The sequence below is a fragment of the Vombatus ursinus genome, unplaced genomic scaffold (assembly GCF_900497805.2).
Source record: "Vombatus ursinus unplaced genomic scaffold, bare-nosed wombat genome assembly UNPS02000749.1, whole genome shotgun sequence".
Taxonomy (NCBI): domain Eukaryota; kingdom Metazoa; phylum Chordata; class Mammalia; order Diprotodontia; family Vombatidae; genus Vombatus; species Vombatus ursinus.
In genome coordinates, this window is record NW_020940527.1 from 26,378,945 (window position 1) to 26,391,959 (window position 13,015).

At 45.4% G+C, this 13,015-nt stretch overlaps 1 protein-coding gene across 1 annotated transcript in view; it reads left to right on the plus strand.

Annotated features, from left to right (window-relative positions):
* SLIT1 (slit guidance ligand 1) overlaps window positions 1-12,643 on the plus strand; it is a 241,458-nt gene extending 228,815 nt beyond the window's left edge. The window contains exons 32-38 of the mRNA XM_027859881.1: window positions 7,967-8,204; window positions 8,399-8,529; window positions 9,072-9,226; window positions 10,172-10,460; window positions 11,082-11,293; window positions 11,574-11,657; window positions 12,405-12,643. Coding sequence (XP_027715682.1) covers window positions 7,967-8,204; window positions 8,399-8,529; window positions 9,072-9,226; window positions 10,172-10,460; window positions 11,082-11,293; window positions 11,574-11,657; window positions 12,405-12,643 — 1,348 coding nt within the window. The remainder of the gene's footprint in view (window positions 1-7,966; window positions 8,205-8,398; window positions 8,530-9,071; window positions 9,227-10,171; window positions 10,461-11,081; window positions 11,294-11,573; window positions 11,658-12,404) is intronic.
* The last annotated feature ends 372 nt before the right edge of the window (window positions 12,644-13,015 follow it).

Here is a 13,015-nt window from a genome sequence, read left to right on the forward strand (position 1 = left end):
AGCATAATGAGAGAGTACTGGCATTATTAAAAAGATAGGCGGTTTGGGATTATTGAAAAGGCTGCATCATCCGTCTTTCAAATGTAATCCAGTCTACTGTCTTGTCTGTATTCGTTTCTGGGCCCAGGTGGCTCACTGTCCATCTGTAGCATCTATAGCAAGATAGATGGACTGACGGATTAACTCATGGAAGGCCCATGTCAGAGTGCATTATTATCTGGACAATGGGTGTTTTTATTCTATTTGGGTTTTTTCCTGTGTGAATTGCTAGGCTAATCTCTTTTGAATAGCTGTGAATCTCATTGAGGAGACTTTCTGGTCTTAGGGGCATGATACGATCAACACAATATTATCTCCAAACAGCAGCACGTGGAGGACCTCACTAGATGGATTGAAACTCTCTTCCATTTAGCATTTGTGCAGGACATTCTCATTTCAGTGGTGAAATGAGCGGAGTTTTTGGCGAGAATACATCTTCCTGTTTCACATCTCACTTGATAGTGTTTAATATTAGGTGTGGTAGATAAAACGCTGGGCCTGAAGTCAGGAAGACTTGAGGTCAAATCCAGCCTCAGATGCTTACTACCTGTGTGACCCTGGGCAAGTCACTTAGCTGCTGTTTGCCTCAGTTTTCTCAGCTGTAAAATAGAGATAATAACAGATAAGCACCTATAGCTCACAGGGCTGTTATGAGGGTCAAATGAGATAATATTAGCATAGTGCTTGGCATGTAGTAGGTGCTGGATAAATGCTTATTCCCTTCCCAATAGTCTTCTAATTATCAACATTTCCCCTTTGTTTACATGCATCAACGAATTTTGTATGACTTTAATAAATCTCTGAAAGACATCTTGATGAAAGGTTTGAGACTGTGTTTTGCTTCTCTGGGTCAAATGCTTTTTGTAAGTCAACAAGCAATGCACACAGTAGGATCATTAATTTTTTTTTTATCCTCTTAACCATGTGATTGTGTGGCTGTGTCATGCTCTAAAAAATTCTTTTTGGAAATCTGCCTGTGCTCTTCTTATATTTCCATCAAAAAATAGCCTTGGTGTGTGCACCAACCAACTTCAGAAAGACTATATCTGGGAATGCCAGGGGGCACTATGCATAGAGCACCGGCCCTGGAGTCAGGAGGACCTGAGTTCAAATCTGGCCTTAGACACTTAACACTTACTAGCTGTGTGACCCTGGGCAAGTCACTTAACCCCAATTACTTAAATACATACATATATATATATATGTATGTATGTATATATATACAGAGAGAGAGAGAGATATAAGAAAATAGGCAAACTACTGTCTTCTTAGCTGCTTTTTTTTTTAAAAGTAGTATTGCCTGTGATTTTTTTTTCTATTCTTTGGGAGTCTTCTCCTTGAGAAATCTTGAAAACTTCTCCCGGAGTACCTTTAAAATGATCCCCTCTACCACAGACTTCTTCTCTATGCTTAAGTCCATTTGTTCTTTGCGATTCAGCTTTCCCTTTCTGCTTCCTCATATAACACATTGGGTACTGGGGTATTAGATCCCCAGTGGAGTATTTCCACTGTTGATGACCTTAGGATTATAAAGTGAGAGCTGGCTGGAACTTTAGAGATCACCTAGTCCAACTTTACAAAGCAAAAGGGTTTGCTTTACACTTTACAAATGAGGAAACTGAGGCCCAGAGAGATTAAATTCCTTGTCCAAGGTGGGATTTGAACGTGTTTCAAAATAGTCCATTGTAGAAATGATGGAGTTTCTGTTCTATTTTGCCATTTTTTTGTGGTACTTCCATTTTCAAGTGGGAAATTGCATGTGTACACGTAACATGAAACACAGGGAAGTATGACGAGTTCAAGGACGGGTACAGCCAGAGTCCTAAGAGAAATTTGAAGAGGCACTCCTCCATTTTTCTAGGCAGTAACGTTCTACACCCTGCCCTTCTTTTTTTTTTTCCACTGGCCGGTGACTTAATTGGCTGTGAGCGATCTCCTCCCAGTGCACAGTGGCACCTGCATTAGAGCACTAGGGGTCCCATAGGCAGTATGTCAGAGGAAGGATTGAACCAAGGCCTTCCCAGCTCGGAGAACAGCTCTCGATCTCCTACGATGAGGCCATGTGTGTGAGGACTTCTCCTCATGTTTCTTGTTATGGGAGAAAAGTCAACTTTGTATTCATGACAGAGTGTGTTTGGGGCATTTTGTTGCCTTGGTTACTGTATTTGGTGCATGAAAAAGAAATATTTTGTACTCATTAAAAACCTGAAGAAGTCGAGTTCACCGTCACCTGGGCTACAAGTGCATTGTGGGCATGGAGGATAATGTTTGGAAAGGCATGGAGATAGGGGATGGAATGTTATATGAGGAACAGGAGGGTCAGTCAGTTTGTAAAGGTAGTAGAATGTGTAAAGCCGAGTGATAGAAGAGGCTAGCTGGAGAAATGAGCTTGTGTTGGGTGGTGAAGGAGTGTGTGTTTCATCTGAGGGGTAATAGAGGGACACCGCAGGATACTGAGCAGTGACACGACCAGATCTGGGATTTAGGAATATCAATTTGGCAGCAGTGTGCAGAAAGGATTGGAGTCAGTCATTTCTGAAACCTCAGCTCTCAGCAGAGGAGGATCTCTGCTCTCCATCCCTCCCCATCTGCCCACTCCCTTAGTCCTATTCCCCTTAAATCTTTCTTTCTTTCTTTTTTTTTTTTAGTGAGGCAATCAGGGTTAAGTGACTTGCCCAAAGTCACACAGCTAGTATGTGTCAAGTGTTTGGTCTGAGGCCGGATTTGAACTCAGGTTCTCCTGATTTCAGGGCTGGCCGGTGCTCTATCCACAGTGCCACCTAGCTGCCCCGTCCCTTAAACCTTTCCATCCCCATCCCAGGCACCATGTCCTGCTCTAAAACTACCCACCCTTCCCATTCTGCTGTCCAGAATGTCTGCTTTCCTCTTCAATCTTTTCCTTGTCTACTCCTTCCAGTCATATTTTGTCTCTCACTGAGAAATGGCTCCCTCGTGATGGTAGCCTCCTTGACCTTCCTTTCCAGTGCTGGCTACACCTTCACTCATTCTCCCTCTCTCACAGGTTGAGGTGAGGGATTTAAGAATGCTTCTTGCCCCCCATTGCTACCTCCAGGCCCTCCCTCTACCCCCATTACTCAGCAACCTGTCCTCTTTTGAGGTTCATTTAATCCATATTTATCACTGGGTCAAAATTGGTAGCTCCAGACATCTGCCACCCTTTTTATCTCAGTGAGTTTAGAACCTGACCCACTGTCTTTCCTCTTCAATGCCTGCCCTCATATTAGGGACTTCAAGAGACATAATGATGACTCCTTCAAACACTTTAACCCAATAGTTTTTCAGCTTACTCACTTCACATGACCTTTTCCTCCACCCCGCCTCAACCATTCATAAAGACAGTGGTGTCCTTGATCTTGCCAACACCCACAAATACATCATTTGAAGTTCGTGAACTCTGAAATTCCCTTATCTGATCAAAAGATATTGTCATTCCACCTTTCCCTCTGGCCTTACAACCCCAAAGTCTGTTCTAGGTCCTCACCATAACCTCTCATATTTCCACCCTTCAGTTCTTTCCCAGGCTATCATTCCTTCACTAGCTCCATTCTTCTCCATCCCCATCTTCACTCCTTGGTGAACCAGGTCACGTGCACACTATCCTTGTCTCTTAAATAGTACAGTACTTATCTGCCAGAGCTATTGTGAGCTCAAATGAGATAATGTTTATAAAGTGTTTTATAAGATTGCAAGTGTTCTTCAAATGGGAACTATCATTCCTTCTCTTTTGGGAGTCTATCCCACTGATTGTTCTTCTCTTCCTCTCTCCCAGCTTTCCACTTTCATCTTTAATCTCTCCTTTCCCATTGCCCATTGCCCACTAACATGCTCAATCTCTTCTCCATCTCTGTTTGACCCTGTCATACACCTCCAGCTACCAACTTTTCCCTCCTCCCCATCATGGCCTAGATCCTAGAAAGAGTTGTCTACTTCTTGTCTTTACCTTCTCAATACACACTGACTGCTCAGCAACTTTGCCATCTGGTTTCTGACCCCATCACTTCGATGAAACTGCTTTCCCAAAGGTTATCAGTGATCTCTAGACTTCTAAATCCAATACTCTCTTCTTAAAAGTGTTTATTAAGGGCTCAAATTCTTACAATCTAGCCAATAGCTCACTAATGTTCAGATTCCTTAAGTCTGGCCAATATGGCGGATGTTCTAATAAACCTTGTCTTTGACTAAAAAAAAAAAGTGTTTATTAAGAAAGTTTTCTTCGTGTCATTAAGGTAGTGAGGTGGTACAGTGGGTAGAGTGCTGGCCATGGAGTCAGAAGGTCCTGAGTTCAGATGAGGCCTCAGACACTTACTAGCTGTGTGACCCTGGGCAAGTCACTTAACCCTGTTTGCCTCATCCGTACAATGAGCTGGTGGAGGAAATGGCAAAATCACTCCATTATCTTTGCTAAGAAAACCCCAAGTGGGGTCGTGGAGAGTAGGGCATGATTAATCGACAAAACAACAATTAATGTCTTTTGTCTTTATATCAAATCATTCCTCATTCCTCTGTGAATCTGTACTTGCATCAAAGAAAAACAATTATGCTGAAATATCCAGTATAGAAATCTAATATGACAATACATACAATAGTCTGTCCCAGTAATTCCCCTCAGAATCATTGTATATATTGTTCTTTGGTTTGACTTATTTTGTGCTACATCAGTTTGTACAAATCTCATGTTTTTCTCAATTGCTCATATTCTATTATATATTCAGATGCCAGTTTTTTTTTTTTTCTCGGCCAATCCCGAATCAGCGAGCACCTGCCTGGTTTCCCACGGCCTCCTTTCAGTCATCTTCCTTGACATTTCTGCAGAATTTGACATGACTGACGACACTTCCTTATCCTTCCTTTGGTTCTGTATCATGGCTCCCTTCTGGTTCTTCTGTCTGTCTGACTGCTCCTTTTTTAATCTCCTCTGCTTTAGCATCATCCATGTTCTGTTTCATAAGTGTGGGCATCCCACAAGGTTCCACTCGGGACTGTCTTCTCTTCCCTTTATATCCTTTGGTAAGTTTATCTGCTCCCATGGGGTCAATTATCATTTCTGTGCAGATGACTCCCAAATCAAAACATGCATCTTGCTTCTGCAGGGCATCTTCAGCCACCTTCTGGACAACACTACTTGGATGTGTCTGTGATTTTGTTAATGTGGGTCTTCCCTCCAATATTACCAAAGAAAAACTCCCTTTGCCTTACTCCCATTTATTTCTGTAAACTCTTATAACTCTCCACAAGGGGCCCACCCAAAATGCTAGTTGCTCCCTCTACATCTAGGGAGGTACATAGGCTACCTATCATCTATGCTTCTCATTCACTCCATGACTAGTCCATCTTCTTTCTTGGTCATGCACCTCTTTGATGATATCCTTTAAGTAACTTCTCCTCTGTAATTACTTGGTAACATGTAATAGCCCATTTGCACCTATCACATACCTCTCCATTGCCTTTTGGACCTGCGACTTAGGATGCTGTGATATTCCATGATTTGTGATCTGACAATATTTACTGAAGGGTATTGATGTTTGTGATAGGTCTTTGTTTCAGGGAGAAACTTGATTATTAAAAACACTGCATACTTTACCAAATGCAATATAGCTGGCTGTCCTCTTTTTCATTTGGGCCCAGGCCTAGTCATTATCTACTTATAATTTATGTTCGAAACAAATGTATTGAAAGATAGTTCTATGGTTTGTCTATCCTACTGTGTATTGTATTCTAGACAATAGGCATTCTTCATCCACTTGGCTTTTCCTGTATAGATACTTAATCTGAACTCTTGAGCAATTATGTATCTCTAATTTAGGAGGATATGAAATGTTCTGAGGATTGAGGCAATTAGTACAATGTGATCTGTGAACAGAAATGTCTGGAAGACCCCACCAACTAGAGAGAAACTTGGACTTTATTTCCTTCATGGTGGTTGCAAATAGTCTTTGAAGAGCTATGTCTCACTGTTCATGCCTCACTTGTTATTAATAATTAGGTCACTGAACAAAATTATCTCTTCTGTCACATCTTTCAAGGAATCTTGTATGATTCTATCATATACATGGGTGACACCCAGATATAAGAAAACTTTCAAGATGGCATTTTGTTCTATGAAATCAAATGGGTTTTTTTTTAAAAAAATAGTCAACAAATGATAAATAATGGGATCTTATATTGTCTCCACCTTTTGGTCAACTGTCCAACTGGAAAGATGTTTCTGCTGTAGAATGTTTTGCGAAAGCCTGTCTGCTCTCTTCTCACACCTTTCACAAGGATGTCTTATATTTAGATTTTAGATATAATTAGATATTTAATATATTTAGATTTTGAGGAGCTGGGAAAATAGGTATATGGGTAAGTAGCTAGTCATCTTTTTCTCAGTTGACTTTTCAGAGTAATAGAATCTCAGATTTTCCCTAAGTACCTCATATCTTCTCCTCTTTCTGATAGCCTGAAAATCAGTCCTTCGGTGGCCTCCAAACTGCATCAGCTGAGCACAGACCCCCTTTCTGTAGTTCAGCTGCTCTCCCCATCTTCATTCTCTTCAGCACCATGTATACGTCCTCATGCAGTACACTGGGACTGTGCTGTTGAGTCCAAACGTGGTGGCTTCACTGTCATTGATGGAGTAAAGGGTCTCTTATAGAAATCTTGCTGAATCTTCTCCATTATTTTGTCTGCCCCTCTCCCATCCCCTTCAAGTTTCATCCTTAAGTACTCTTGAGACAATTTAACTTAATCTCACCAAGCTTTCTATGAAATTGCTTCTTACTGTTTTATAGGGTGACAATTGCTCATTATTTTCCATTGCCCTTCTTTGGATTTTAAGAACAAATTTATATTCTGAACCAGTTGTGCTCTTAGCTGCCGTATCTCTTTTCTCTGCTCTGCAAAGAAGTCACATATCTGAGGCTAAGACAGCTTCTTTTTGTGATTAATTTACATCAAACTTCCTTAGGAAATTGTAATAATCTATACGTCTCTTCTTTTGATCAGTTTTCCATTTTTCAACGTCAATAGCTTGCTCAAATAGATCAGGTTAGCGTTGCCTCAGCTGGACACCATACCTCTTAATTATTCTTCTAATTTGTACTGGTTTTGATCTTTGCTTTAACAAGTCATTGGTCTGACTGAGCACCAATAGCTGATTTGGAAATGACTTCCACTGGTAATCAAATAATTTCCTGTCTATTAAAATATAAATATTTTCACATTTTGTGATGTTATTTGGTTCTTACCATGCACCTCCCAACTCTATTCTGGGGGGAAATTTTATGATATGTAGGAAAAAGGCTTTTATAAAGTCTGCAAGCCTTTTGCCTCTTTTCTTTCTTGTTTCTGGGCCCTATTTCCCAACCTGTTTTCACTACTCTTTGCTCTCTTTGCACTGACTTCACCAAGTATTAAAAAAATTAATTTGGAAGATCTTCTCAAGTTCCTCATAGAATTTCTCTAAGATGCGGGAACATCGTCCACAAGTATCTTTATGGCAGACATAGGACAAATGCTTTTTCTTTCCTTGTCTCTTAATTCTTTTTAGTTCTCACTCTTTAAAGGTTTGATGTAAGATCATTAACTCTTTCCGTACATGTATTTGTTTGTTTTTGTTAATAGCTGTTAAGTTTACAGTAATTTTTAAACCCAACAAATGATAGAATTAGGAGTTCCAAAGGGCACAGTGGACATGGCAGTTAATAGAATGAGCTCCACTGGACAAGGGCTGTGTAGGTCTCTGGGGCTCGACATTTACTAAAAACTTAATTGAATTTCATTGAAAATAGGGACAGGGCTCAGGTGACTAGTAATGAGTGTGTACTGGGAGAAGGGCTAAAGGATGAAACAGGATAGGCCCCATGCCTAAGACATTGGGTCACTGTTTCCGACCTAGTTTTTCTCTTCCCTTTTCTTTTCATCCCAGTGGGCAGCTATGTGAGATGGCCTCCCAGCCCCTAATGCCACTGAGCTCTTGTGAGGGAGCCGAATGCCAGAATGGTGCCAACTGTGTGGACCTGGGTAACAGGCCTGTATGTCAGTGTCTGCCAGGCTTTGGTGGTCCCGAGTGTGAGAAGCTTCTAAGTGTCAACTTTGTGGACAGAGACACATACCTACAGTTCACTGACTTGCAAAACTGGCCCCGGGCCAACATCACACTACAGGTACAGTGAGATTTGGGGCCTGGGTGTGGGGGAGAAGAGCTGGGGCGATGCATGAAGAAGAAAGCCCTTACCTGGGGGGGGTCCTTAAGAACTTGGTGTTTCTGAGGGTGCTGCTTGGCAGGGGACCAAGGGAGCGCACTCCTACCTACTTCCCACATGCAGTTGGCACAGGCATCTTCCCCCTACCCCCACAGGTCGCCACAGCGGAAGACAATGGAATCCTGTTGTACAATGGGGACAACGACCACATCGCTGTAGAGCTGTACCAGGGGCATGTGAGGGTCAGCTATGACCCAGGCAGTTACCCCAGCTCTGCCATCTACAGGTAGCTCCTCCTTCACCCTGGCTGCTCACCCTTTGGGGCTGGGGTGGGGCATTTGCTACTTGGTCTCCATAATTATAACTGCTATTCTTAGTAGAGGAGATAAATCCGTGGAGGTCCATGAGCCAGAGCCCCTGCCACTATTTTGTTTCCAACCTTCTAATTCAGGGTCTACTTCAGTAAAAAGGCTCTGAGGGTTTCTCACCTTGCTGAGGGCTCTGGGCTGAGCGTGTGTGGCAAGGGGAGGGGTCAGGAAGCCTCTGCAAGATAGGGACACTCTTGATATGCCTTCCCTAGAGAGCCCTAAGGAGGGTGGATGAGAGGTCTGTCACTGAGTCACTTTGAAACCCCACTGTCCTCTTCTTGTGAGGCTGTTTGTCTGTACGGTGCTTTGAGATCCTCAGGAGAACAGTGATCCAAGCTGCTGCTTTGGTAGCACCACATTTCTGGAGGACCAGATGCTGATGTTCTCCTGTGGCAAGGATGGTCTGTGACTGAAGCCCCTGACCCACAGCGGGGGGGGGTGCTGCCTTGTCTCCTTCTAGCGCCGAGACCATCAATGATGGCCAGTTCCACACAGTCGAACTTGTCACCTTTGACCAGATGGTGAATCTCTCCATTGATGGTGGCAGCCCCATGACCATGGACAACTTTGGCAAACACTATACCCTCAACAGTGAGGCCCCGCTCTACGTGGGAGGTGAGGCCCCAGGGAGGGAGCAGGGCTTCACCAGGCCTTATTGACAGGACTCTTCCACTCATTTTGGGTCAGAGAAAGCTTTGGTGCAGTCACTATAGTCTCAGGAAGCCCCAGGGCTCTATGATGACCTTATCCATCCCCCAGTCTGGAGGTTCCTAGGCTTGCGGATCAGTTCTAAAATGATTTGGAGGTTGGGATCTGGTCTTGCATAGAAGCTGATAACCTAAGCCCTTCCTAGTGTGGATTAATTTAAGACCACGATTAGCCTAAATTCCTGTAGATTGGGCATCAGCTAAAGCCTGCTGTGGTACTCCTCACCCCCATCTACTGTGTCTCAGGACTGTAGTTCTGAATTTAGAACTAGCCTTGCCTTTGGGTGCTGGGGGATGTGGGGCTGGGATGGAGGCTCAAGGTCACAAAGGTATCTTTCTGTATCACCCTTCTTCGCCCTCTGCCTTGGGGCTCCAGAACAAAAGTTTATTCCAATATTGGCATAAACAGGAGAGGGCTAGAGGAAAGGGTGTCTTAGGCCAAGTCTTAGTTGCTATTGCATGTGTGGGGACTCTGTGAAGGTGAAAGTTGGTGTCACTGAAGAGAGGAATCTCTCAGCCTGGGCTGAGGACAGCCAGGCCATGGGACCAGATCCTCCTAAGCCTTCTTTCTCTCTCTTGGCCAGTGATAGCCTTGAGAGAGGCTAGGAAGAGAGGCCTACACATTCCACCTAACAGGGGTACGGGGACCTACCTACAAGTTTTGGGTAGACAAGGGACTACCCAGAAATGGGGAAACAGAAGAAAAGTGGTCAAGATGAGACCTATTGGTGGAATGGGAAGAGTGCAGACTTGATTCCTTATCCCTCATAAAGTCCATCCGATGGATGTACCTAGGATAGTGCCCCCTCCAGGGCTTCTCCTAAGCTCATGCAAGTTCTGCTCCTGGCTGCAGGGATGCCTGTTGATGTGAACTCAGCTGCCTTCCGGCTGTGGCAGATCCTCAATGGTACCAGCTTCCACGGCTGCATACGCAACCTGTACATCAACAATGAGCTACAAGACTTCACCAAGACGCAGATGAAGCCGGGGGTGGTGCCAGGCTGTGAGCCGTGCCGTAAGCTGTACTGTCTCCATGGCATCTGCCAGCCCAACGCCGCCCAAGGGCCCGTCTGCCACTGTGAGTCAGGCTGGGGAGGTCCCCATTGTGATCAACAACTCGGCAACCCCTGCCAGGGGCACAAGTGAGTGAGCCTCCCATGAACCCTCTCTGCTTGCTTGGGGGAGAAAGTCAACCTTTGCCTGCCACCATGCTAGCCCAGAAGAAGAGCAGCAGAAGAGGGGTAGAGAGGGAAGGTGTAAGGCAGGGACAGGACAGGAAGGATGCTGAAGAAACCATCTTCCCAAAGGCCTGCTTCTCCAGGTGACACTCCCCGTTTAGAACCTTGTGATGAAAAGGTCCCCTGTCAAGTCCTAAGGGAACGTGTGCCCGTGCTCCTTGTGGCCTCAGCTCTCCAGGACCTAGCAAGAGGGACCGACTTCATGGGGTCTCGTCTTCTCTAGTAAAGCCTAGAGACTGCTGGTAAAAAAAAAAAAAAAAAAAAAAAAAAAAAAGGTCCTTTTCCTAGATTGGGGGATAGCAAAAGGCAGTCCAGATTCTGAAAGGCCCAGATCCTATCTTTCCTTGGCTACTGTCAGAATTCAGCTGCTGCTGGGATGAGGAGTGAGAGGGGGGGACAGATCTGAGAATGTGGTGTGGATAGAATTGGGGCAGTGACCTACATTTGTTGCCTCCTGAAGACAGAAATCCCACCTCAGTTTGATCCTACCAGTTTGGGTGGGGTCTTTTGCTCTGTCCCCTCTAGGTGTGGACATGGGACCTGCGTGCCCCTGGATGCTCTGTCCTACAGCTGCCAGTGCCAGGATGGGTACAAAGGAGCTCTATGCAACCAGCCGGCAGAGCCGCCCGATCCCTGTGAGAACCTTCACTGTCTACGTGGGCGCTGCCAGATTTCCACGGAGGGGGCCGCACACTGTGTGTGCGACGGTGGCTTTGCTGGGGAGCTGTGTGAGCAAGGTCAGGGGCCCCCATCCTAATGCACCCTTTCCCTGAAAACCCTTGCTCCTCAGTTCATGCTTTATTTCCTAGACTCTGCCTTTTTCCTAAGCCCAGTGTCCCCTCTCTTCTCCCTCCCTTCTGGGTACCAATCCCCAAATTTCTCCAATGAGAGAACTGCCTCACAGCATTTTTACTGGTTCCCCAACCTGGCTATGCCTCCTGGCTGCCCCATATCTGGTGAGGAGCGAGAGCCTCCCTGTGGCCTTCTGAAATGAAACGCTCCTCCACCCACCCTCAGTGCAACCAGAAGAATGGCGCCTCTCTCCAAGTCTGCATGGTGTTTCCTCTTCTCCAGGGAATACTCCCAGCCTAGAGCATCCTGGTAAAAAAAAAAAAAAAGTCCTTTTCCTATCCCCCATCTCTTCACCATGCCTGGAAGTGGGGAATAGCAAAGGGAGGTCAAGGTTTTTAAAGGCATGGATCCTGTTCCTTCCCCTGGCTATTGCTGAGATAAGGAATTGGGGTGTGGGGTAGGGGTGGGGAATGGAGGTGAGGAGGTGGCATGGATAGAATTAGGGCAATAAGATGAACACTGGATTTGGAGTAAAGGACCTGGGTTTTAATCTCAGCTCTGCTACTTGCTGCTTGTGTGATCTTGGGTAAATAACTTCCAAGTCTTGGGCCTCCTGTTATATGAAAATTAAGGGTTTGGATTTGATAACTTGTGAGGGCCCTTCCAACTGGAAATCCCATCTCTGACTTCCACTGTCCCTTCTAGTCACCGCGGTGCAATGGAAAGAGGATTGCATTTGGAGAAAGAAGACCTGGGTTTGATTCCTAGCTCTTCCCTCTTGTATGTGACTGGATAGGTCACTTACACTCTCTAGGTCTCATTTTCTTCATCCACAAAAGCAGGAGGCTGGACTAAATCACCTCTAAGGTCATTTCCAGTTCAAAAATCTATGATCCTAAGAATCATAGAGGGAGGAAGAAATTAGGGAAGGGAGAGCCCACAAGTCGTGGGAAGCTGGTTACAAGGACACATTGTAAACTAATCTACTTCCCACCTCCACAAACCACTCTAAAGAAGGCATGTGACCCTGTGCCTTTCTCTTGGTGTTTCACTCAGAGTCCGAGTGCCAGGGGGACCCTGTTCGGGATTTTCATCAGGTCCAGAGGGGTTATGCCATCTGCCAGACCACCCGCCCGCTGTCCTGGGTCGAGTGTCGAGGCTCCTGCCTGGGCCAGGGCTGCTGCACGGGGCTGCGGATGAAACGGAGGAGATTCACCTTTGAGTGCAGTGATGGTTCCTCATTTGTGGAGGAGGTGGAAAAAGCCACCAAGTGTGGCTGTGCCCGCTGCATGTAGTACCAGAAAGGCCCCAATCTGGGCTGACGGTGGGGGAGGGGGGGCTGGGAACATGGGGGAGGGAGGGAGGGGTGTGGTGGGATGGGGAACAACCACAGCGAAGACAGACATGCCAGGATGTGGATGGTTAGTGCAGCAAGGATAGGTGTGGACAATGGACTGGAACAGCCGTGGCAACGTATGCAACTGTGCCGATGTCTGGAGACGGCAGAGCCACGTGGCAGGAACCATGGCCGTTGGAAGTGGGGGAAGGAAAGTCAAGGTTAACTGCCCATGGGCAGAACCTGGTATACATAATTTTCCCCCCTTTTTGAAGCTCAAAACAAAACGGCAGCTGTGGGCATTGGGGCTGAGCTGAGCTGCTCTGTGTTG